General features: G+C 38.5%; 1 protein-coding gene across 3 annotated transcripts in view; it reads left to right on the plus strand.

Annotated features, from left to right (window-relative positions):
- The window catches only part of ITSN1 (intersectin 1), a 221,103-nt gene that overhangs the window by 42,839 nt on the left and 151,580 nt on the right, over positions 1-26,684 (plus strand). For 2 of the 3 annotated variants that reach the window (XM_068547010.1, XM_068547011.1), the window contains exons 2-4: positions 17,260-17,319; positions 19,527-19,619; positions 20,608-20,671. In XM_068547010.1, coding sequence (XP_068403111.1) covers positions 17,292-17,319; positions 19,527-19,619; positions 20,608-20,671 — 185 coding nt within the window. In that variant the 5' untranslated portion in view covers positions 17,260-17,291. Of the gene's footprint in view, positions 1-5,709; positions 5,791-17,259; positions 17,320-19,526; positions 19,620-20,607; positions 20,672-26,684 lie in introns of all 3 variants that reach the window. The other variant, XM_068547009.1, reaches the window with a different exon arrangement.

Genomic DNA, 26,684 nt, shown 5'->3' on the forward strand with positions numbered 1-26,684 from the left:
TCTAAGACCCATTCATTCAGTACACATTGTGTGTCATTCATGGGCCAAACCATGTAACAGGTGCTAGAAATGCAGAAGCAAGTTCCTGTACTCAAGGGACCAAAGTCTTGTCTAATGAACACGCAGTAAACAAGCAGTTTACAGTGGATTTAGTTCTAAGCTTAGAGCATGCAAAGGGGACAATAGAGGAAATCCACTTAAAACCATTCTAGCCTCCAAACAGGACATGTGGCCCAAGTTTAGAAGAGCAGGAAGAGTTAGCCAGGTCAAGAAGGGAGGACAGAGAAGGAGCGTGGGTAGCGCCCTACAAGGGGTAAATTCAATTCTTTTGTAAGGATAGTTCAGTAGTTAATAGTTACCAATCTGTAATAGTTGTACAGTAAATAAAATCATTATGGTTGCCTAATGTTGACATATTAATTTTGGCTCTTTTTCCCTTGGTGTGTTTCTACAAACTGTCTGTGCTCAATTTTTTTCCCTTGTCCATTTTGTGCTTGTTGATGAGAAGTATCTACATTTTCTTGCCAACTACATAATGTGCGTTTATTTGGATTTAAGCTGCCACCTCCCCAAATCCGGCTTCTTAGTTGCTGGAGAGGGACAGACTGGAAAAAAGTAAATTGGAAAAGGTAACTCAGGTCCTGGCACGTTCCTGTTAAGTCTTTCAGTAGCTCCCTTGCCCAGGTGTGCCAGTGAGACATGGTGTAGTCTCAACTCCACCCTTATACCTTTGCCCTTGGTGCCTTTGCCCTTGGTGCCTTTGCTTCCTCTTCCTGAGTGTTCATCGTCCACCTTGAAAGTGATGCTGCAACTTCTCTTCCTCCTTCAAAGCCTGTCTGGTGACCTTTCCACTACACTCAATTCATCCGTTTCTCTTCTCTGCTGCCTTTGTACCGTGACCTGCTGTCCATTGTTGTATGAGCACATGTAGAGTGATTCTCTGTTCCTGTTCTAAATTTGAGCTCTCTGAGGCAGGACCTGTATCGTTCTCTGTTTGGGTCTTTATGTTTATCACAATAAATGCTGTGTAATAAATAGCCATTAATTGATTTAAGCTGAACAGTTGAGCCTTTAAACATTTAGTTACTCTTTTATATTTACTGGATGGTAATCGTGACTGAACAAAAGTGTATAAGTTAATGTTCCAAGTGTTTTATTTACATTAAAACTCATTTTATCCTCCTTGTTAAAGAAAAACTTATTCTGACACTTGTTAAAACTATAAGGAAGACTTTATTGAAGACTATTGCAATAGAGGAGAGAGAACAGGCTCAACTCTGAGTATAACAAGGATGAGTGGGGATCTATAGCCAAGGAGCAGGGTGAAGGGGGTCAGTGGATGGAAATTTACTAAGAGGAGACATCAGGGTAGGGGGATTCTTGCTAAATTGACCTAGTACAGGGACTGGTACATCAAAGGCTGGAGATGAGGAACTCGATCAGATATCAGGTGTGATCAGATATCAGGGGTAGGGAGGGTCTGCTCAACTGCCTAGCAGGATTCTTGCTAAAACTGGTCTAGGCAGACTGAAGACAGCACAGGGCCAAGGCTGAGGCCTAGTCCAGAAGAGGGCTCAGAGCAGCCTGATTAAAGTTTGGTCAGGGGAAAGTCTTTGTCATTATGAGCTTTTAAATTAGGTACTATTATTATCTGCATTTTATAGATAAAGAATCTAAAGCTTAGAAATAGTCTAAATAACTTACACCAGGTCCACAGCCAGTAAGTACCAGAGCTGGGTGCTTGCTGGATGCTTTCCATCTGAAGGCTTCAAACTGTTGATCATTTTCTGGACTGTGTCCTGCCTGTGATGGCTCAGTTAATTTTTGCTAACCTACTGTGAGAGTCAGTAGAAGTTTGCCTCTCTTTTAGAATGACTCGTGGCCTTGCTGCTGTCAGTGCTGTTGTAAGGCCCATGATTTCCACAGGAGCAGCATACTCAGGTTGCAATAAAGAAGGAGATTTAAATGTTAGCGGCGTTATTAGAATTCCAGATAGATGGTGTGACTATCTATACACATTTCTATTTTCTTATATATTCAGCAGAATAACATTTTTCAGTCAGATTTCTGGATCTACCTATTGAAATATGACCACAGAAGGGAGAAAAATCAATCTATTTCTCTGCTGAGCTCTTCACGTATGAGTGAGTTATCTTGTAAACTTTATGAATGGGCTGTTTTCTAAATGGTAGTAATTGAAAAAGACCATTTTTGTGTGATTTTCTCAATTTTCTATGAGAAATAAAAATTAAAAATCAAATAGCTTATATAGGGCTTCCCTGGTGGCGCAGTGGTTGAGAATCTGCCTGCTAATGCAGGGGACACAGGTTCGAGCCCTGGTCTGGGAAGATCCCACATGCCGCGGAGCGACTGGGCCCGTGAGCCACAACTACTGAGCCTGCGCGTCTGGAGCCTGTGCTCCGCAACAAGAGAGGCCGCGATACTGAGAGGCCCTCGCACCGCGATGAAGAGTAGCCCCTGCTTGCCGCAACTAGAGAAAGCCCTAGCACAGAAGCGAAGACCCAACATAGCAATCAATCAATCAATAAAATAAATAAATCTTTAAAAAAAAATAGCTTATATAGCTGCTGCTTCTGTGGTCTGTGTTCAAAGGAAGCCCTCTTTAGCATGAAGACAAGGTTCCTTAGATTGCAAGACATTTTGGAGGTTTCTCTCCACTACTTGGTTCCCATCCTATGCATAGCATTTCTTATATTCTCTTGTCCCTTTTCCATTCCTGCCATTCAGAATTATTGACTAGTCCTTGGATGCCTATTAAACTTTTATATGGTGCTTTGCCCATGCCCTTCGTGCTGTTCTTTAGTCTAGAATGCTGTTTCCTATGTATCTGTATACTGCTATTAATTTCAATCACACTCATTGCTAGTTGTTCTGAAGAGTGACTTACTCTCTTGGGTGAGTTGGTAGCTTTTTTCTCTGGGCTTTCACAGTCCCGCGGGTTGTTTCATTTGATGCAAGGTATGGGAAGTAGTGACTGTGAATCATTGCACAAGCTTTAGATGAAGATTATATCAGTTCTTAATTGTTAAAAATAAAGTCACAGTAAACATCTTTGGCTGTAGATCTTTGCATTTTGGATTATTTTCTTAAGGCAGATTCCCAGGAGTTGAATTATTGGTTACATGGATAAAGAATATTTTCCACTCTTGAAGCTTTGTCACATTGCTTTCCAAAGGAGATGTAACAGTTTGCCCTCCCACCAGCAGTGGGAGGGGGGCTCTAGTTGCTATATGGTTTTTAATATTGGAAATCTGCAATAATAACCTTATTTATTTCGAGGTTTTACTTCATTCCTTTGTGGTGAGCTTTCAAGCTGGATTGACCTTAATTAAATTGGATCAAATTCCCAAGTAAAATGTCCCTCTGACAAAAACTTTCTAAGGTCCATTTTAAAGGTTGAGGTGTAAAGGAAATAAGAAAAGCTTTGTCAGAGAGGGAATAAAAGAGTTTTATAACGTCCACATAGATGAATGTTAATCAGTGAGCTGCGTATTGAATGAATTAACTTTTCTTCCCTTCAGTAACAATAGTTATCTTTTCAAAATCTTTTGATCTTATTCGGAATTGTAAAGCTTAATAGCTCTACTGGATTTCACAACATTGAAGTCAACTGCAGTCAACTTGACATGTGCAAACATGCCTAAATTCTAATTCTAGATAAACTGAATTGGAATTCACATTTTGAGAATAAAATTGGCTTCTACAAAGTTTTTCATATTCTGAGAAGTTGAACCTTTTTAAAGAAAATACGAAATTGAGAAAAACTGGGATTTTCTTCTTTTTCAATTTTGTTCCAGACCACAGTGTATTTGTGATTTTGTGTGTGTGTGTGTGTTTACCTTCTGAAAGCATCCTTTTTTTTTTTTTTAAATTATTTTATTTCATTTATTTTTGGCTGCATTGGGTCCTCGTTGCTGTGCATGGGCTTTCTCTAGTTGTGGCGAGTGGGGGCTATTCTTCGCTGCGGTGCGCGGGCTTCTCATTGCAGTGGCTTCTCTTGCTGTGGAGCATGGGCTCCAGGCACGCGGGCTTCAGTAGTTGTGACACATGGGCTCAGTAGTTGTGGCTCGCGGGCTCTAGACCACAGGCTCAGTAGTTGTGGCCCACGGGCTTAGTTGCTCCGCGGCATGTGGGATCTTCCTGGACCAGGGCTTGAACCCGTGTCCCCTGCATTGGCAGGTGGATTCTTAACCACTGTGCCACCAGGGAAGTCCTTTTTTTAACATCTTTATTGGAGTATAATTGCTTTACAATGTTGTGTTGGTTTCTGCTGTATAACAAAGTGAATCAGCTCTGTGTATACATATATCCCCATATCCCCTCCCTCTTGCATCTCCCTCCCACTATTTGTGATTTTTAACAGAAACTTCCAAGCTTCCTTTCTGTACTTTAATGGTACAGATGGATCTACTTAAAGAAGTTGAGTGAAATCCTCGCTAAATAATGACCAGGATCCTTTTCAGCTTTTCTCTTTTTTCTCAGGCTTAAATATATTTCAGTGTAATTCAGTCAAGTGAAGTGAAATTAAAGATTGGAATCATGTATCTGTTGCCTTCTGAAACACTCTGGTTTTCTGTTGGCTGCTGTCTGTTGAGTGTTTTAGTGATGCTAATGTTATTGAACAGTTTTTTAGTCCTAAAACTTCCTCGTGTCGATAAATCTTGTGCTGCATAGAAGTCCTCTAGGTCACCTAGCAGGGTGCAGTTGGTTTTTGTTAATGACTGCATTGTCCTTTACTCTCATTCATGATACTCAGTGACTTTTCATTGATGTTGCAGTAAGGCTTTTCCCTTGGACTTCGCCCATTCTTTACACGTTGGTAAATAACCTTCAGCTGTAGCAGGAGGCAACCAGCATCTGTGCATGGATCAGGTTATCAACAGGTAGCTCTGTAGATTTCCTTTATCTCCTGATTGGGCAAACACTTACCAGTCCTTAGGAAAGACTCTACTAAGAGATTAAAACAAATCTCCCTTGAAGTTTCCACTTGCTGGCCTCAGGAGTTGGTCTAATTCTCATTGTTGTCCATTGTGGCACACTGCATCTGTGAAGATGTCAAAGGTGTGAAATATTCGCTGGCTTCTCAGTTGTGTACTCATTATCAAGGCTTACATGTAGTCAGATTTAATTTTGATGAATATATTCAAATGCAGAGCATTTAATCAACACTAGCACATGGTTTTTTTTTGTACAGCATGCGTATGTTTCACTTCTTCTTTTACTATGATCTATAAACTCATATTTAATTTATCCGGTTGCAGCTGTTGCACTATTTTTGTTGAACGAGGCTTAAAAATCTGGCAGGAGGCCTTCTTGCTTTCTTGCTCTTTTCAGTGTTGTTTTGCACAATCGGTGCTTTCTGGGTAGTTTCTTGACTTCTTTTCCAATGCTGAGGCTTTCTGTAAAACTTTTCTCTGCCTTGGCTTGACCACTGTTCCTGCAGCTGAACTGGTAAGACCAGGCTTGGTTGCTGCCTGTATTTGGAGGTTTACAAGTTAATTATCTAGCGATAAAGGGGAGAGTAGTCAACCAGTACACTGTTGATTTAAGACTTAAGTATGATATTATTTCTTGTGCTACGACAGGGAAGGTTATTTTAATATTTTCTTTTAAATGTGCATGTGCCTTGTAATGTGTTGAGAATTCAGTTTTTATTTGAAAGAAAACCTTTCGATCTTCTCTTTTTAGTGACCACCATATTTATCCACATGACACAGAGGACAACATTTTGTTCTCCCATTACCTAGTTCGTTACTTTTTTTTAATGTGGTAAGTATTTACAATTACCTGTGAAATTTCAATTTTTGGTCACGTATTAATTTTTATTTGGGGAGCAACTGGAAAGTGAGTTGATAGTAGGCTAAATGTATATAATCTCATTAATTTGGCTGATAATCTTGAAATACCAAAAGTTTTATATTTAAAAGAAAATTTAATCTGAAATGCCCTTCTCCCACTCATTGATTCTTTAGATTATTGTTTGCTCTTTGGTTTGGGGTAATCTGCTCTTTTCCAGGAATTACTTTTTCAGCTTTCAATACCTTTCAGTGATAATGTTTTATTCTTAATGACCTTCTTGAAAATGAGACTTTCTGGAAGAAATAAAGTCCCTCATTTATTTTATTGAAGACTTATGAATGGTTATCCTGTCTGCAGCTGTAGTGCTCTAGAATCCTATTTCTTAAAAAAAAAAAGTTAGACAAGCTATAAGTTAATGACTTACTTTTCAGATGTGACTTTGCAGCTAGTAGGTGGTCTAGAGGTGCAAATAAGCTTCAAAGAGGGGCTGGTTAATTTCCTTTTCTCTCTTAAAACAAGAATGCCTTTTCTCTGTCTCTTTGTTCACTGGCCCTCATTTTTCAACTTTGTAGCTACGTTTTGGTTTTATTGCTCCCCGATGAATTCTCTCCTATTGCAAATATTAAAGGAAGGGTGATTTAGAAGAACTGAGGTTAAAATCTGCTCCTTGAGCTCTATAGGCGACATTCCTTGGCGTTTCTCTTTGTGGAAAGTAAGCAGGAGTAAATGGGCAAGTCGGCTGAAATGCCAGTGAGTGTTGCCAAGGGATGTGCTGACAGCTGGGCCTGACAGTGATTGCTGACCACTGGTCATTCCTGATGCATCCCCTTCTCACCTCCGTCCCCTGCCACCAACCCTTCCCCCAACAACAAAAATCTGGGAGGCACGCCTGTTCTCTTTTGAGAGGACAACTTGGATATTCACTACAGCTTCTCAGACAACGTTGACAATGTCTCTTTGAATTTAGTTCTCTTTTTTATTGGGTTCTTCACCCTTCATGCAGTTTTAAAGTTTTACTCATGAACAAGCTGCACGTCCTTACAGGTCATCTTGTTCAGCTTCAAACAGTAGCACATTTATTAGCTACATTGGAGGTCCATGACTTCAGACATGACAATTCGGCATTGATCAGGTTGGCTGTATGTTTGGGATTTGTCAGTTCCTTTGTCCATTTATTGTTTGGCTTTCAGTACCTTTTCTCTGTGTTTCAAAAGAGCTTTGTTTACATCCTGCCTTTATGTGTAATCTTACAGGGCAACTTTCTGCCTTTTGTTCATCTCCTGCTCATTTTTCACAGGAGTGGAATTTGGTGTAAGACTTGCTTATAAAGCAGGGGTATAGGCTCTTCTGGTTGTTTTCCATTCATTGCAGACTTCTTTTTTTAATAAAAGAGATCTCCTTTTTTTTTTTTTTAAGGTTTTCTAATTTAAAATTTTTAGAAATGTAAAGGCCTCCAAAAGTAAGAGGTGTGGGGACAATAGTTTGTTTTTATTTTTATTTTTTGCGATTCCCTTTAATTTTTATTCTAGAACAGGGATGAATATGGGTAGAACAGTGCCTTAAACCAGACCTTCACAACTCTCAAATATGAGACAGTATCATGATATCAGTATATTATACACTTTTATGTGTTCCTGAGAATATTTTTATATTTTTCAAGATATTTATACATATATTTTCTTTTTTCTCCCACATTTTGACACTTTCTTTCTCTATGTTTCATTAATGCCAAATTGCTAGAAATTTAAAATTTCTATTCTGTACCTTCCCATCCTGTAGGTCCTTTCACCTAAAACTAAACCTTTTGATTAACTTTACAGCAAAATTTAAAAAAAATTTTTTTAATAAGTGAACTTAAAGTTTATTGCCTTAGTACCATGAAAATCTATTTCAAATAAATTAGCCTGAATATTGGGAAAGGACACTGTGAACTGGGTGTAGACAATAGACCTGTTAAAATGCAAGCCAAAAATGAAGTCTATTTTAAATATGAGGAAGAATAGGTCTTTTGTTTCCTTACCTCTCTGACCTCTGATACCTTCTAGCCATCTTGCCTTTCTGTGGTGATGTTTCCTGCAATCTAGAACTGTTGGAATACTGTAAATTTAAGGAGAATAGGTGGGAGAATATAAGCCTAATTTGTTTATAATGTTCCACTGTACATAAAATGCCTTCTCTACCAAGGGTATGTCTTTAAATATTGAGACCAGGTGTTCTCTGGTTATGAATCCAGCAACATAAGTCAGTGGCGTGTTCACAGCACAGCCCAGGTCTCTGCCTCTCCTGTAGCCTTTGCTTGTCTAATTGTTGGGACTCGTTTTCCTTATGTATATAAGATGATTCCAAGATTCTGTGAGGGAATGGGCATTAATTAAGTAAAAAACAGATACTGTATATTCATAATCTCCTTTTGGTCTTTCAGTCATTAATCCTTAACTGGCCCTGCTTTGGTTGTTAGAATTCTGCTAATTATTAGAATTGCATAATTGTGAGGATTTCTTTTTCTGTGAATGAGTATATGTTTGAATTATCTCATTTCATCTTGATACTTCTTTTTATATTTACCCTTTCCCCCCTTTAATTTTAAAACATGTTAGAAAAATTTCAAACTTTCAGGAAATTCAGAAGAATAATGTGACATACCTGTTTTTAAAGATGTCTTAAATAGTTTAATTATTTAATATAAGGTTAAAAGTTTTAAATTATGCCAATAATTGAGTTTAGAAATTTTATTCCTCATGATTAGTTTTTGCCTTTTTTAGTATTTTAGTGTCTAAAATTTTAGTGTCTGTTGCGTGCTAGAAACCAGTTATACATGTTTCGTATTTGTATTTTGTTTTTTGAAATTATTTAATATTTTCTGAATAATCTCCCTTTATTTATGATAGCAAACATTGGGAATCAAATAACAAACCTGTTTTAACAGTTTTTTATCATGCAAAGTGACATTTTAATAAATACTGTTTTAAGGATGATCTACCTATTTTATACATATACATTTATAGAGGTGTCTTCTACTTTAAATACATCAACATTTGGGATTTTAATGTACATAGTGAAACTAGGGGTCATATTTATTTTTTCAACTTTCTGTAATCAGCTTTCATTTCTGAAGCTGAAATGAAGAAAGGTTGAAGACTTTTCTCAAACATGTTTTAGCTTTTGGCTTAAAAATCCTAACATTTAGCCAAGCCTTTCAAACTACTATTTACCTGTTTCTTGATTACTGAATATGTCTGAGTGTCTTTCTATCTTTTACATGTAAATATAGGAGGGTTTGCCTCACTCTAAAAATTAATATCTAAGCCAGCAATGTGTTTATGAAAGGTTTTACTAACTTTGGGAAAGTATGTATTATAATGTAAAATGTGCAAAAGAAGGCACAGTTGTATATTGAGGAAATACAAATACTAAGGTGGGCACGCTTGTGTGCATGGTGGCTACCTTCTCTGCCTGTATGAACAGATCTTCCCCCCAGAAGCACTGCATCAGCTGCTGAGCTTTCTGCACTCGTTCTGGGGCAGTGGCCCTGCCTCCCTGCTTCCCAGGCAGTAGGGCCAGGCACCTTAGGGAGAAGAACACCCTTCTCTGTTTTCTTCCAGGTAGATTCCTACGTTTCTGTGTGTTTTCTTTGTAGGTAACACACCTTACCCCGCTGAAATCCCATCATATGGGTTGAACTTCTGCCTTCACTCACTCCTTTTTTGTTTTTTTAAACTGCTCTGTTGTTGTTTTATTTTAATATAAGACTTTCAACTTCCATTTGATAAATGCTTACATTTTACTTTTCATATAAGAAGTAAAAGCTCTTTGGACTTATCTGGCAAAATTCTATTAAACTTATTTCCTGCATTCAGTTTCCTCTGTGGTCTGCTATGACACTTTAAAAAAACAGGACTTCCCTGGTGGCGTGGTGGTTAAGAATCCGCCTGCCAATGCAGGGGACACGGGTTCAAGCCCTGGTTCGGGAAGATTCCACATGCCGCGGAACAGCTAAGCCCGTGCGCCACAACTACTGAGCCTGCACTCGCGAGCCACAACTACTGAGCCCATGCGTCACAGCTACTGAAGCCCACGCGTCTAGAGCCCATGCTCTGCAACAAGAGAAGCCACCGCAATGAGAAGCCCGCGCACTGCAACAAAGAGTAGACCCGTTCGCTGCAGCTAGAGAAAGCCCGCAAGCAGCAACGAAGACCCAACGCAGCCATAAATAAATAAATAAATTTATGAAAAACAAACAAACCCACTTGCTTTCCCTTCCCTCGTCTTTTTTGCTTTCCAGCGCTTTTATTGCTTGGGACAGTATCCTTTCACTCCCCACCCCCAGCTCCACCCTGGAAGGTTTACCAGGCTAACTACTTCAGGAATATTCCATTAAGTTCTTAATCCTGAAAGTATGAGGTTATACACAAGCACTGAAACAAGACTGACTCTCTGTTCCGTCATTTAGAAAATTTTCAAACCTTCAGGAAATTTCAATGACTATATAAACTGTGCCTTTGTTTCCACATCCCTAAGGTGGGATAGTAATATTATTTAGCCCGTAGTGTTGTTAATTGGATTAAATTGGCTAATACAGGTCAGGTGTGTTAGTAGCATTTAATAATACAATTTTAGTGAATTATTATTTGTCACCTACGTTTTCTCTCTCTCTCTCTCTCTCCCTCTGCCCACACACATACACACAGATTTTTGATGTGATTTTTCCATCCCCTGTTTAATTATAAACTCCTTTTTACCCCCAGCTCTCTTGAGATATAATTGACAAATTAAAAGTTTATATATTTAGGGGGTACAGCATTCAATATGTGTATACATTGTGAAATGACTACCACAGTCAAGCTAATTAACACATCCACACCTTATCTACCATTTTTTTGTGTGTGTGGTGAGCACACTTAAGATATATTCTCTTAGCATATTTCAAGTATACAATACAGTATTATTAGCTGTGGTCACCATGCTACACGTTAGATCCCCAGAACTTACTCATCTTATAACTGAAAGTTTGTATCCTTTGACCAAGTCTCCTCATTCCTTACTCCCACCCCTGGCAAGCACTGTTCTGCCTTATGATTCTATGAGTTTGGCTCGTTTAGATTCCACTTATAAGTGAGATCACATAGTATTTGTCTTTCTGTGTCTGGCTTATTTTACTTAGCAAAATGTCCTCCAGGTTTAACCATGTCACAAATGGCAGGATCTTCTTTTATTAAGGCTGAATAATATTGCATTGTGTATGTATCCCACATTTTCTGTATTGATTTACACATCCACAGACACATGTTGTTTCCATGTCTTGACTATTGTTAATAATGCTGCAGCAAACATGGAAGTTCATATATCTCTTTGAGATAATGATTTCATTTCCTTTGGATATATATCAAGAGGTGGCATTGCTGGATCATATGGTAGTTCTATTTTAATTTTTTGAGGAACCTCCATACTGTTTTCCACAGTGGCTGCACCAATTTACATTTCACAACAGCAGTGCACAAGGGTTTCCTTTTCTCCACATCCTCACCAGCATTTGTTATCTCTTTTTGATAATAGGTATCCTAACAGGAGTAAAGTGATATTTAATTGTGATTTCGATTTGCATTTCCTTGACCATTAGTGATGTTGAGCACCTTTCCAGTGTACGTGTTGGCCATTTGTATGTCTTATTTGGAAAAGTGTCTGTTCAGGTCTTTTGCCCATTTAAAAATTGTTGTTGTTGTTATTATTATCATTATTTTTCTATTGAGTCAAATGAGGTCATTGTAAACTCCTTAATTATATTAAGTATTCTTGCTCAAAAGCCGTATTGTCTGTCCATTATTTGTTCTATCCCTTCCATTTTTTTTAACTTGAGCTTAAAGTTGAGTCTTTTTTTATGTGTGTTTTAAAGATAAAATACTTGTTGAAAGTTATTGGAAATAACTACTTAAGAAGATAGTCCAATGTAGATATTCTAGTTTGTATTCAACTGCTAGGATTGCCAAACTCTTGACTTTTATTTTTAGAATTTTCTTTGTGGCTTGTGACCTAATGGGAAGTATCAATACACTAAACTGCATGTATTTAAAGTGCACAGTTTGGGCTTCCCTGGTGGCACAGTAGTTAAGAATCCGCCTGCCAATGCAGGGGACACGGGTTCGAGCCCTGGCCCGGGAAGATCCCACATGCCACGGAGCAACTAAGCCCATGCGCCACAACGACTGAGCCTGCGAGCCACAACTACTGAAGCCCGCACACCTAGAAGCCGTGCTCTGCAACAAGAGAAGCCACCCAATGAGAAGCCCACGCGCTGCAACGAAGAGCAAAGCCCGCACGCAGCAACAAAGACCCAACGCAGCCCACCCCCCCAAAAAATTAATTAATTAAAAAAAAAGTGCACAGTTTGATCAGTTTTGACATATGGCTATACCTGTGAAACCATCACCATTATCATGATAGCAAACATTTCCATTCCTCCCTGAAGTTTTCCTGTGCCTCTTTGTAATTTTATATTCTGTCCCTTCCTCTACTCTCATCTCCTGGCAATCACTGATTGGTTTTCTATCACTATAGAGTAGTTAATATTTTCTAAAATTTTTACAAAAATGGAGTTATACTGTGTGTGTGTGTATACCTTCTTCTTTCGTTAAGCATAGTAATTTTGACATTCATGCATGTTATTGCTTATAGCAACAGTTGGTTCCTTGTTACTGCTAAATAGTATTTCATTGTATGGGTATATCACTGTTTATACATTCATCAGTTGTTTGGGTTGCTAGTTTTTGGCTCTTAAAAATAAAGTTGATATGATATGTGTAGAAATCTTCCTGTGGATAGAAATCTTCATTTCTCGTAGCTAAATATAGAGAAGTAGAGTGGCTGGGTTGAATGGTGGCTGTATAATTTTTTAAGAAAACTGTTGCCCAAAGTGATTATACCATCATACATTCCCACCAGCAGAGTCTAGCTGTTCCACATCTTTGCCTGCACTTGGTATGCTCAGTCTTTTTCATGTTTGCCATTCTAGTGGAAACATAGTGGCACATCACTTTGGTTTAGTTTCCCTAATGGCTAATGACGTTGATCACCTTTTCATGTGTTTCTTGGCTGTTTCTGAGAGTTATTTTGTGAAGTGTCTGTTCACATCTTTTATCAATTTCCTCACTAAGTTGTTTGTCTTACTATTTACTTTTAGGTTGCAAGAGTTCTTTATATATTCTGAATACAGCTCCTTTGTCTGATGTATGTGTTGCAAATGTTTTCTCCCAGTCTATGGCTTGCCTTTTTGTTTTCTTAATGAGCTAACATTTCACTTTGATGAAGCCCAATTTCCCACTCTCTCTCTTTTTTAAAAAATAAATCATGCTTTTTTGTGTTCTAAGAAATTTTTGCCTAGCCCAAGGGTCATGAAGATATTCTGTCTTTTAGAATTTTTTTGTGTAAAACTATATGGTTTTAAATTTAGGCCAAATTTAAATTTTGATCCATTTTGAATTAATTTTTGTGTATTTTGTGAAGTAGGATTGGTGTTCCCCCCTCCCGCCTTCACCACCTCCCCATATCCAGTTGATCTACTTCGGTTTGTTGAAAAGACTTTTTTCCTCCAGTGATTTGCCATTGCCAAAAATGAATTCACCAAACATATGTAAATCTATTTCTCAACTCTTTGTTCCATTGATCTGGTATGTCTGCCTTTACATCAGTCCCAAAAGGTCTTGGTTATTACATTGCTTTTTTAGTAAATCTTGAAATCAGGTAGAATAAATCCTCCAATTTTGTTCTTTTTAAAAATTGCTGTGGTTATTCTAGGTCCTTTGCATTTGCAAGTAAATGTCAATATCAGCCTGCCAATTTCTACTCAAAAAGCCTGCTGCAGTTTTAATTGGAATTGCACTGAATATATAGATCCATTTGGCGGGAATTGCCATTTTAGCAATATTGAATCTTTTTATTAACATAGTATATCTCTCCATTTATTTAGGTCTTCTTTAATTTCTTTTTTTAAGCAATACTTTGTAGTTTTCAGCGTAGAGACCTTGGCCTTGGATGTCTTTTGTTAAATTTATACCTAGGACTTTTACATTTTTTTGGCACTGCTGTAAGTGGGATTGTTTGTCTTAATTTCAATTGCCAATTATTTGTTGTTCATATGTAAGAATTCAGTTGATATCAACCTTTCATCCTGTGTTTTTGCCAAATTCACTTATTGTACTATTTTGTAGATTCCTTGGGGTTTTCTGTGTAAACAATTATATCATCTGTAAATAGAGTTTTATAGATTTAAAAAAAATCTATGTCTTCTTTTTTTTTTTTTTTTTTGTCTGTTTGTTTTTCTTACCTTATTTCAGGGCTAGAACCTTCAAAACAATGTTGAATAGAAGTGGTAAAAGCAGGTGTCCTTGCCTTCTTCCTGATCTCTGGGGGGAGAAATTTAGTCTTTAACCTTTAACTATGATGCTAGCTGTAGGTTTTTCATAGATGCCCTGTATCTGTTTGAGGAAGTTTCCTACTAATCTTAGATTTCTGAGAGTTTTTATCATTCCTAGGTGTTGAGGTTTTGTCAAGGCTTTTTTCCCCACATTTATGGAAAAACGATCATATGAGCTTTTTGGTTTATTCTGTTAATATGGTTGATTACATTAATTTATTTTCAAATATTAAATTAACCTTGACTTCTGCATAAACCCTTGGTTTTATGTTTTTGCCAACATATATCCTTTTTTATATATATTTTTGAGTTTCAGTTTTGAATTCTTTGGTGAAGAATTTTTGCATATTCTTTACAATCTTGTTCTGTAATTTTGGGGGGATAAAGCTCAAAAGACGTATGACTTATCAATTTCAAGGACATTATGAAGATTAAGTGAGGTGAAACACTAAAATTTTTTGGAAAATTATCAAGCTTACCTATATAATATATTGACTGAGAAATAGTGGAAGAACAGAATAGCAGCTGTAGTTTTTAAAGGGAATTGGCAATGAGAAGTGGCCTGCTTCATAACTGGACTCAGTTCATTGTGGTGGCTTGACCACATGTGTTTTCTCTTCTCCTTCCCTGATGTCTGCCATAATCACATAGGCAGCTAAAAGATGTTAACTCCTAAGGAAAAAGATAATAGTAGAGAAGATATTGACAGAAGTAGAGAATAGACAGTAGAGAAGATAGTGACAGAAGATTTTTTTTTAATATAAATTTATGTATGTATGTATTTATTTATTTATTGGCTGTCTTGGGTCTTCGTTGCTGCGTGCGGGCTTTCTCTAGTTGTAGCGAGCAGTGGCTACTCTTCATTGTGGTGCACGGGCTTCTCATTGCAGTGGCTTCTCTTGTTTCGGAGCACAGGCTCTAAGTGCGTGGGATTCAGTAGTTGTGGCACACAGGCTCAGTAGTTGTGGCTCGCGGGCTCTAGAGCGCAGGCTCAGCAGTTGTGGCGCACGGGCTTAGTTGCTCCGTGGCATGTGGGATCTTCCCAGACCAGGGCTTGAACCCGTGTCCACTGCATTGGCAGGCGGATTCTTAACCACTGTGCCATCAGGGAAGTCCCCAGTGACAAAAGATTTTGACAATTTTTTGTAAAAAGAAACATAACTTTGGAAAAGAGTGTTAATTTGAGTTCAGAGGTGGATAAACAGTGCCTACAAATAAAGGTGAGGTCAAGCCAGCTTGTCCCAGGCTCAGAGTGATTGGAGGCTCCTGGCATTCCTTGGTCAGTTTTGCAGCTAAAAATCGAAATTCTTCAACAGTCTGTGTTTCAGACATTTTGAACTATTCTCTCCTGCACCCCCAGCAGACAGGTGACTACGTCAGCCCCCTTCCTCTGGGGAGATGTGAAGAGCACTAGGCCAGAGATGCTCCAGACTAGAGGGGTGAAACATGGGGTTGAAAATAAAGGGATTGTATACAAGTCCACCCACTGAAGTATAGGCCCCTCACTTCTTTCTCCCTTCTCCACTCCTCCCCAGAAGCCAGCTGGAATACCACATCTAGCTGAATAGCTTCAATAGAAAAAAATCTACCTACTGACATTTGGAGAGATCCCAATGAACAGGTGACTAGATATATCTGATCATCATAGGGAGAAGCCCATCAATGAACAAACCTGCCACCCATGCCCAGCTTCTGAGCATTGTTTTAGTGCCTCCCTCTTAAATATGAAGGTGCATCCAAGGATCACCAGATGTATGAGGAAAGCCTCAAAAGTGAAAGAGAATGACCCCAAACAAACTATCAGTGAGCAAACAAAAAAGGAATCAAATGATGCAAGAAACAGAAGAAAACTAAAGAGTAAAATGAAAAAAAAAAAAATCAGAAGAATAAAAAAGAAGTTGTGTCCATTTAAAAAAGAGAGGGGGGAGAACACTAGGAATAAATAGTTGAGAACAAGATAGAGCTTTTGGAATTTTAAAATTCCATAGACAGATGAAATTGAGGAGTATTAGGGCAAAGGGACTGTCACTTTTTAATTCTAAATTTATCTAATTTTTTTCTGTTACTATTTAGTATTCATTTTTAACTGTGTGCATTTACCATGTTGTTTAGTTAAACATAAGGAAAAATATTAAGTTTGGATTTTTTTAGTTGGGGAAGAGGACTGGCTTGGTTTCACGTTGACTGTTCATGAGCAAATAATGCCTGATGGGGATCTTTGAGCCTGGGTTTATGTTTGGTATTCTGGGCAGACATTAGTGTAATATGCATTTTAAAGCAGCAATTGCAGACAATGTTTTTCATAAGAGCAACACAGGCTGTGGAGTTTGCTGCCCCTGCTCAAATCCAGCTTGGTCACCAAATGTGTGATGTTGTTCTAATTACTTCACCTCTCTGATTCTCATTTTCTTCGTGTATAGTATGGAATGGTAATATAGTACCTATGTCATAGGGCTGTGATACGATGGAAAGAGATAAGGGACTTCCCTGGCGGTCCAGTGGTTAAGACTCAGCGCTTCCACTGCAGGGGCACAGGTTCGATCCCTGGTCAGGGAACTATTGCGCATGATGCACAGTGCAGCCAAAAAAAAAAAAAACGGAGAGACAAGACAGTGCCCAGCACGTACTAAGTGCTCGTTCAAAAGAGCAATTGTTGTAACCATGAAGCAGATGCACTAGTATATGTAGATGGTTAGAAAAAAGATATATTTAAAAAATAACAAATACAACAATACATACAGTTAATGAGATAATAGGCTGTCCCGAGCTAATAGTATCACTCACCAGACTGAAAGCTTCTTGTTGCCGGAGAGTCTTTCGTTCACATTCCTCAGTGCCCATCATTGCACCTGGGACTGAGAAACTGTGCAGAGAAGGAATGAATGAATGAACCCTTAGTTGTAACATTCATTTGCAGTGCTATCCCCTAACTCTAGTATCAGTCTTCAGGTCATTAAGACAGCGTGTTAGTGTGTTTATAAGTACCTAGGAGTGAAGTTTTCATAAACTTAAATGTTGCATTTCAATTACAGGCGTCGATTAGCAAGGTGAAAGTAACAGAACCATGGCTCAGTTTCCAACACCTTTTGGTGGTAAGTTTTCAAAGATTTTCCTTTTTTAATGTACTTTGGAATCGCATTTTTAAAAACTTAGTATTATGGCAAATTTCAAATATTCACATAAGTAGAGGGAATAATATAATCAACCCATCATATAGTTTCAGTGATTATCAATCAACTAATGGCCAATATACTTTCACCTGGATTCTTTTGAGCATCTCTCATATATCAGATCATTTCATCCACAAACCCTTTAGTGGGTGTTTCTAAAAGATAACACTTTTAAAGATATAACTACAATACTGTTGACACTCCAGTAAAGTTACTAGTAATTCCTTAATGTCTTCAACTATCAAGTCCGTGTTAATATTTTCCCTGATAGTCTTTAGATATTTTTCATTGTTGTTGTTACGGTTGGTTGGTTCAAATCAGGATCCGAACAAGACACATACATTGCAATTAGTTCATGTGTCTCCTAAGTTGCTTTGTTAGTGAACCCTTCTCCATCCCTGTTTTTTTGGTTTTTTGTTTTGCAATTTATTTGTTGAGGTGACTGGGTCATTTATTTTGTACTTTTTCTTTAGACTGGATTTAAAGCATGACATTTTTGTTTTACTTTAGTTTATCTGCTTGAAACATCAATCTGCGTAAAATGTGTTTTTCAGGTAATTTTCCCTAAGATTATTAGGAAAGTGTTAAATGTTGGTTTTGCTTACTGGCCAAGTTTTGTTTTGTTTTATTTTGTTTTGTTTTAAAGAGAGCATGCCATATGAATGAATTTCTCTTGGCAGCTGTCGAACCTAGCCACCATGAAGAGAGTAAGGCAGCATAAAGCCCCATCTCTGTGATCACATGTGTAAAAGTCTCTGTGAGATTCTAGTACAGAAGTCTGCAACATTTTCAAAACCATTAGTCTTACTGTTTTATTTTCTGTTTTGTTTTTGTCCCCCTTCTTAATTACTGAGCAAGTTTTTTGTTTGTTTTGTTTTGCTTGTTTGGTGGGGTTTGTTTCTGTTTGACAGATTTTGACAGGGCAGTAGAAGTTGCAGGACTGTAAGGCCTGTGAGGGAAGGGATCTGATCTGTTTCGGTCACCATCTTATCCCTAATGTCTAACGCAGTGTGTGGCACATAGGAGGTGTTCAGCAAGTCTGTTTTCAGTGGCTGAATGAATTGCTGCTCTGCCTGTCGCTGTCATATCAGACCGTGCAGAGAAGGGAGATTTCAGTGTTTAGACATTTTGCTTGTATGCTAGGCACATTCACATACTGCCTGTTCCCACCTTTTGGGAAAATGTCTGAACTTTTGAAAACCTTCTACCTATGTAATCTAGAGTTATTTGGTGAATTCGTTTGAGAAAACCTAACACTAAAGTGAGGACAATCTCACAAACAAGGGGATATCTGGTCAGTCCAAGAACTGAAACTGAAGAAGGACCTAAACCCTGTTCCCTTTGGTTTGCCATTGTTTTTTTCAGGATACCCATTTTTAAAAACAGCTTCAGTGAGTTATAATCTACATGCCATAAAATTCACTACAATCTAGTATTTGAATATTTTATCACTCCAAAAAGATTTTCATGGAATCACATAGGATACTAATTTAGTGAAGCTCAATTTTTCCATAACTTTCACTTGCGGCATTTAAGACATCTGAAAATACTGTTTTAAATTAGACTGTTGATTTGTATATCAGTCTGTTTATGTAAATAAATGATGATTATTAACATGTCTTCATACAGTCCTACTAACTACAGGGTTATAGGACAAGTTTTTAAAAAAAGAATTTGTGCTAATATCTTTTTTTTTTTTTTTTTTGGCCTGCGCTTTACTCTTAGTTTTCTTTTTTTTTTCCTTTAAAAAATTTTTATTGGCGTATAGTTGATTTACAATGTTGTGTTAGTTTCTGTTGTACAGCAAAGTGAATCAGTTATACATATACATATATCCACTCTTTTTTAGATTCTTCTCCATATAGGTCATTACAGAGTATTGAGAAGAGTTCCCTGTGCTATACAGTAGGTCCTTATTAGTTGTCTGTTTTATATATAGTAGTGTGTATATGTCTACTTTTAGCTTTCTAACTTTATATTCAAAACTTCCAAGGGCAAACAGATGTTAACTTATCAAATCATTTATAACATACTGACAGTATCTTAAGGTACTGTGGAAACTGTGGGTGTGAGCACTTTGTTTTTCTTTTCTCATTGAATAATTTCTTTGTCTTTTCTTTGGATTGTAGGTAGCCTGGATATTTGGGCCATAACTGTAGAGGAAAGAGCAAAGCATGATCAACAGTTCCATAGTTTAAAGCCAATATCTGGATTTATTACTGGTAATTGGAGTCAGTATTTTTATATTTTTACTTATCATAGTGCATATATCTGTGGAAAATCTATTATGCAGAGCGAAGGTGGGCACATGTGATCAAGGGTACACTTTGCCTATTTTGCCTTAACCTGGAGTCTGTATTTTTTACAGTTGCTTCTCCTCCAATGCACTCAAGTCTTTTTTGCAGTTTTTAATGGACGCCAAGTCACTGTTTTAGGCATATCACTGATGGGAATTGGTTAAGATTAATGGACCACATTCTTTAAGTAATTGTAGCATTGGACTGTGATCCTTGAGCAAAAACACTTCCTTAATTCTGATCTTGAACTGGCTTGAGTAAATTAACAGATTATGAACATTAAAAAAAATTTTTCTTATTGTTATGTCCTTAAAGATCCTTTTGTACTTTGCTTTTCCTAATCTCTTTCCTGTTTGATTACTTTTCGGGAATTAGCTTTAGAAAAAATGGGATCTAGATTTCCTGGGAACTTGCTTTTGTGTGTATTTGTTTCAGTTCTCTTTAACTTACTATTTCTTAGTCCTCCATGGGATTCTTTTAATCATTGTTACTAAATCTCCATAAATATGTTAGAAGTACCAAAAATCTGAAGTGTAGGTAAATGGGAATGGCAAAGAACTCTTTTGTAAAGTGTAAGTATGGGTCATGAGTTTCTTGACGATTTCTGTAGGTTCACTTTGTTGTAATGTGCAGCTGTTACCATCTTAATTACTAGCAGATTAATTAAAGTGGACACTCTACCCCTACACAATGGTAGGCCCTTTTTGAGATGATTTTTTTTTAAGTGTTACATTCTAAAGTCAGTGCTGGTGGATTCATTTTACTGTTATTTATAAACTTACCATTTGGCTTTTAAAATGTATTCAGTTCAGTATTTACAGGATTATTAACCTTTTTCTTTTTGTAATTTTGCCATAAGTGGTTTTCTGTCAGCTGCTGTTTTCTTCTAAAACTTTTTCCATTTAATTTACAGGTGATCAAGCTAGAAACTTTTTTTTTCAATCTGGGTTACCTCAACCTGTTTTAGCACAGATATGGTAAGTTGGAACTTCATACAAGCAGAAGGTTATAAACTAGTCCAGTAATATCTAATCTTAATTTCTTAAGTTACAGAGGAGAACATGTATTTCTAGTCTGAAATACCCCACTACTTCTTACCAGAGAAGTACTTCTGAAAAGTGTCTTTCTGGTAGGGAACTTTAAGAAAAAAAAAAAAGTGGTGACATTTGCAAGGTAACTGTTACAAAGTTGAATTTCCAGTTGTGAAATCTGCATTTTGATATTTTCTCACCACTTTGTTTTTTTTGTTTGTTTATTTTCTGGGGTTTTTTTGGCCACACCATGCTGCCTGTGGGATCTTAGTTCCCCACCAGGGATTGAACCCATGCCGCCTGCATTGAGAGCACAGAGTCTTAACAACTGGACTGCCAGGGAAGTCCCTTTCTCACCACTTTGTTTTACCTTCATCCACATCACCCATATTCGTCTAAATGTTCCACATTTCTTGCTTTATAATGTGATAGTTCTGTATCTTTCATTGAATAAAAGGTAAAGAAGATATTTGAGGGTTAATAATGGAATAATCAGTGAAAGAGTGAAATAACCAGTATTCATTACAGTGTTGTACAAGGTGAGCACATAAAAAATATTGTTGAATCCCTTGATTAACTAGCACAAATAAGTGTTCAGTCTTTTGAAACCACAGGAAAGAAAGAGAATGAATGAAAAAGACTGGCAAATACAGTTCTGGATTCTAGGTTTATGACTTTCGGAAGCCATGCTGAATTCTTTGGCCAAGAAGCCACGTTTTCCTGCAGTGTATGGTTCTTACAGTTAGTACATCATTTCCCTGGGTTTGTTAGTGTTGTGGTGGCAGCTTGTTATGGTGAAAAGAACACATGATCTGTAGTTGAATCCCATCTGTACTACTTTCTATCTTTCTGATTTGGAACATGTACTTACCCCCCCTCAGCCTCAGTTTTCACATCTAGGAAATGGGAAGACACGTTTCCTTACAGGGTTATTGAGTGGATTAGCAGAGAAACTGTATGTAAAGGACTTAGTGTGGGCCCTGGCACATAATAGAGCCTCAAAACAAAACCCCAGAAAGGTACTGGGCTGGCCAAAAATGTTGGTTCGGGTTTTTCTGTAAGATGTTACGGAATGCAAAAATAAAGATTGACATAGTTCCTTGTTGCCTTTAAGCAGAGTCTACAGAACATAGTCTAAGCTTGATTATAAGTGTCGTCAGTATGAAAATCATTTACTATGTTCTGAAATAACAAAACTTTCATGGGAAATTATATATTATTTGTGTGTGGATTTATTTGAATTGAAATTAAATGATACCAGATTCCTGTGCTTTTTTTGGTGTCTGCTTTATTTTCTTTTCCCTGGTTGTCAGCATATGGGCTGCCAGACTGTCTCTTTCAACTATGATACCCTTTTAGCGCTAACGTCTCATCTACTTTGAAGTAGAAAATTCAGATAACCAAGGTTTTTGGAATTACTTTTATTTATTTATTTTTTTAAATTAATTAATTAATTTTTGGCTGGGTTGGGTCTTCGTTGCTGCGGACGGGCTTTCTCTAGCTGTGGCGGGCAGGGGCTACTCTTCGATGCGGTGCGCAGGCTTCTCATTGCAGTGGCTTCTCTTGTTGCAGAGCACGGGCTCTAGGCGCACAGGCTTCAGTAGTTGTGGCACGCGGGCTCAGTAGTTGTGGCGTACAGGCTTAGTTGCTCCGCGGAATGTGGGATCTTCCTGGACCAGGGATCGAACCCGTGTCCCCTGCATTGGCAGGTGGCTTCTTAACCACTGTGCCACCAGGGGAGTCCCTGGAATTACTTTTAAAGTAAAGTAAAAGAGACACACACACACACAGAGGGAACACTCATGTACTTGTGAGCACAGGGACACTGACCTGTTGGTTAAGTGCCTAAGTCTAAATGCAAGAAACTTATGACATCTGTGTTAAATTTCGTTTTGCTTTGTGTTCTGCTGTGTGATTGTTTTTCACACCATCAGCCAAGATCACTCACTAGACTCTTCCTTTCCCAGACTTAGCTTCCTTCACTGAATTCTGCTTTTATACTGTATTTCCAATCTATGAAGGTTCATTCAAGAAGCAGTCTTGTAATGAATACTCTGCTGCAAGGAAATCTCACTTAACATTTATTCATTCAACAGTGGAAAAATATTTATCAGATGTCTACTATGGGCCTGTGCCTGTTGTAGGTGCTGGGAATACAGCTGTGAAAAAAACTGACAAAATTTGTGCTTTCATCGAAATTGCAATCCAGTGGAAGGAGATGGCCAATAACAGCATAAAAACTGTCACATGTTAATAAGTGTAATGGAGAAAAAAAAAGTATTATTTAGTAAATTTCAGTTCTTTCAATTAAGACAGTTAATTTTCCAAACTGTTCTTTTGTTTTTTTTTTAACCAGAGTGTACCAAAGTCATTTTTACCAACTTATTCTTTTCATTGTGAAAATTTTTTAACAGTGAAGATAATGAGTCTGCAGACTTAGGTTAAATCAAAAGTGTTCTTTGTCTTTAATTTTTTTCCGACATTTTGTTAAATAAATTTGTGATGGCATATTTTACTTTCATCAAGAATTGCTATCAGGGGAAAAAAACCAAAATGAAACACACCTCTAAGAATCTTTTCCCAAAAGCAATATCTCTGAAAAGTCGTTGGAAATTTCTCGAGCCACAGATGTCCTGCTAAGATGCTAGAATGGTGTGGTGCAGAGTGTGAGGAACATCTGTCTTTTGGCACCAGCTCTGATGCTTCTTCACTTTGTTAGCTTGAGCAATACTTCACCTCTTCAAAGTTCGGTTTTTAAATTTATAAATAACAGCTGACCTAATGAAATAGTTTTCCCTCCCTATCTCTCATGCTAATCTTGTGTTCTCATGTGGTTTTTCTGATGGGGTCACAGGGAAAGCCCAATGCCCCTTTTGGTAGAGAGAGGAGTGGGTTTGAGTCTAAAGTTTTAGGCAGTCCCTGTGTCATTCCTCTGGGGAAGAAGAAAATTTTGGATTGAGAATTAGGACCTTTTTCTAGTTTCTCTTTCTCTCTGGGCCTTACTTTCTTTGCTCTGGACCTCCGTTCAAAAGTATGAGTGATGTGCACAGGTGGGAAATATCTGTTGGAATCCATGTAGAAGTTATATTCCAGTTAATTAATTTATGAGCTTTGGAACTATAACCTACTAATACTTTGGAGCTACCTATCTCTCCAATCCAGTTTCCAATTAAGAATACAGGAAAACTTGAATTCTTCCTCAGAACGGAGTCAAGTCAGTCAATGCCAAATTATAACTGTGGTGGACGATGATACATCTTCCTAGAAACTGTCTTGCTAATAAGGAACTGGAAGGAACCGGGCCTATATCCTTTTGGCAGCTTAAATGCTTAACATTGTTGCAACCTTGGTCTGGTGTGGAGACAGAGAAGAAAGCAGAGGGCAATGGACGAGAGCCTTGAAGGCAGAGGAAAGCAGAGGTGGAATGAGGACTTTGGAATCAGAGGCAGTAGGTAGGGGCCACAGAAATGGGGGTTAGAAGCTCTTAAGGAGAGAAATGAGGGGAAGAGAGGGCACACCACCTAGAAATGGGCCCCGAGAAGAGGAGGAAGCCAGAGGCGTAAGGGCAGAAATTAGAACAGCTTGGTGATCTGGCTCAAGGATGGGGCAGGGGGCAAGGCAAACACCTGTGTGACACCTTTGGATACTATCTTAGGATACCACTGAGCATATGTCAGGAGGGCCTTCAGCCCCCAGCAGGATCAGTTTGCCAAAGTCATTTACCCCCAAGAAAAGTCATCCTGGACATTCCTGAGTCTTCACCATCTCAGTTCGTGGCTTTGAGCATCTATCCGGCTGCTGGGACCCATGCCTGATTCCTCTCTTTTCCTTACCCTACACAACCAATCCATCAGCAGGTACTTTTGACTCCATTTACAGACTGTATCCCCAATCTGGCCATTTCCTTCTGTATCCTTTGCTACCATCCTAATTTGTCATAGTGGGCCTAATAGCTGGGCCCACTATTCGAGCGTTCTGACTGGAGTGTCTCACACTTGCGTGTTTAGATTCCATTCTCCAAACGGCACCCCAACAGTCTTTTGAAAAAGTAAATCCATTTAAAACTCTCCATTGAGAAGAAAACCCAAAGTCATGACCAAGGCCACAAGGCCCAATATGATCTGGCTCTTGCTTTTTCCCTCTTCTCTTATTTTGAACCTTCCTCAATTTTTGCACTCTGGTTTCACTGACCTTTTTTCTATCTTTAAGTGGGTTCTTTTGGCCTCAGGGTCATTGCACTTGGCATTTTCTCTTCCTGTCACGCAGCTCTTCTAGATCCTCACATTATTTGGCCGATTACCCTTCAGGTTTTGGTTCACTTCCCCAGAGAAGGCCTTCCTGACCACTAGTCTAAAGTAGTTCCCTCTCCCCACCTGCTCCTACGAACATCTTCTCTTTCCCATCACCTTGCTTTATTTCTTTTTTTAAAAAATAAATTTATTTATTTTATTTATTTATTTTTGGCAGCGTTGGGTCCTCATTGCTGTGCGCTGGCTTTCTCTAGTTGTGGTGAGCAGGGGCTACTCTTCGTTGTGGTGCACGGGCTTCTCGTTGCGGTGGCTTCTCTTGTGGAGCGCGGGCTCTAGGCGCGCGGGCTTCAGTAGTTGTGGCACACGGGCTCAGTAGTTGTGGATCGCAGGCTGTAGAGCGCAGGCTCAGTAGTTGTGGTGCACGGGCTTAGTTGCTCTGCGGCATGTGGGATCTTCCTGGACCAGGGCTCAAACCCATGTGCCCTGCATTGGCAGGCGGATTCTTAACCACTGCGCCACCAGGGAAGTCCTTGCTTTATTTCTTAATTTTTTTTTAAAATTTTTATTTATTTATTTATTTACTTATGGCTGTGTTGGGTCTTCGTTTCTGTGCGAGGCCTTTCTCTAGTTGTGGCAAGTGGGGGCCACTCTTCTTCGCGGCGCACGGGCCTCTCACCATCGCGGCCTCTCTTGTTGTGGAGTACAGGCTCCAGACGCGCAAGCTCAGTAATTGTGGCTCACAGGCCCAGCTGCTCCGTGGCATGTGGGATCTTCCTAGACCAGGGCTCAAACCCGTGTCCCCTGCATTGGCAGGCAGATTCTCAACCACTGCACCACCAGGGAAGCCCCCTTGCTTTATTTCTTAATAGCACTTACCGTGTGGAATAATCTGACTAGTTTTCTTGTTGAATGTCTGCTTGCACTGAAACAAGCTCTGAGGGCAGGAACCTTGCCTGTCTTTTTCTTAGTTGTAAGCCTAGTTCCTGGATAGAGACCTTAGTAGGTGACTTGTTCAAAAATATTTGTTGGGGAAATCCCTGGTGGTCCAGTGGTTAGGACTCCGCGCTTTCACTGCGGTGGTCCAGGTTCAATCCCTGGTCGGGGAAGTAAGATCCGCAAACTGTGTAGCGGCCAAAAAAAAAAAAAAAAACTTCGGATGAATAAACAAAGAGATAAGCGAGTGACTGGGCCAGGTTAATCTGCATAGTGGGAGGTGAGCAGCCTGTGATGAGCCTTTGTGGATGAAGCAGGCTCCTAAAGGAATCTGTTGGCTTCAGTTCTGGTGTAGTGAATGAGATGGAGCGAGAGGAGGCCCGCCTTTTTTCCCTGAATCTTATGATACAAACAAGATAGTTTCAGAATTTCTACACTCCTGTCCACCACAAACAACAAACCTATTCAGTGACGTTCAAGGTTACTTCATAGTTCTTTTGTTTATATCCTGAGGATATATGAAGTAGTGTGTTCAGAAGTTATTTAGATTAGTTTTTTTCCCTTCTTCCTATGTGGACATGTTACTTATTTAAAATACTATTAGATTGATTTGGTTTTTTTTTGGTTGTTTTTTGTTTTTAATTAATTTTTATTGGAGTATAGTTGATTTACAATGTTGTGTTAGTTTCAGGTGTACAGCAAAGTGTATCAGTTATACATATACATATATCCACTCTTTTTTAGATTCTTTTCCCATATAGGTCATTACAGCCTAC

The sequence above is a fragment of the Eschrichtius robustus genome, chromosome 6 (assembly GCF_028021215.1).
Source record: "Eschrichtius robustus isolate mEscRob2 chromosome 6, mEscRob2.pri, whole genome shotgun sequence".
Lineage (NCBI taxonomy): Eukaryota > Metazoa > Chordata > Mammalia > Artiodactyla > Eschrichtiidae > Eschrichtius > Eschrichtius robustus.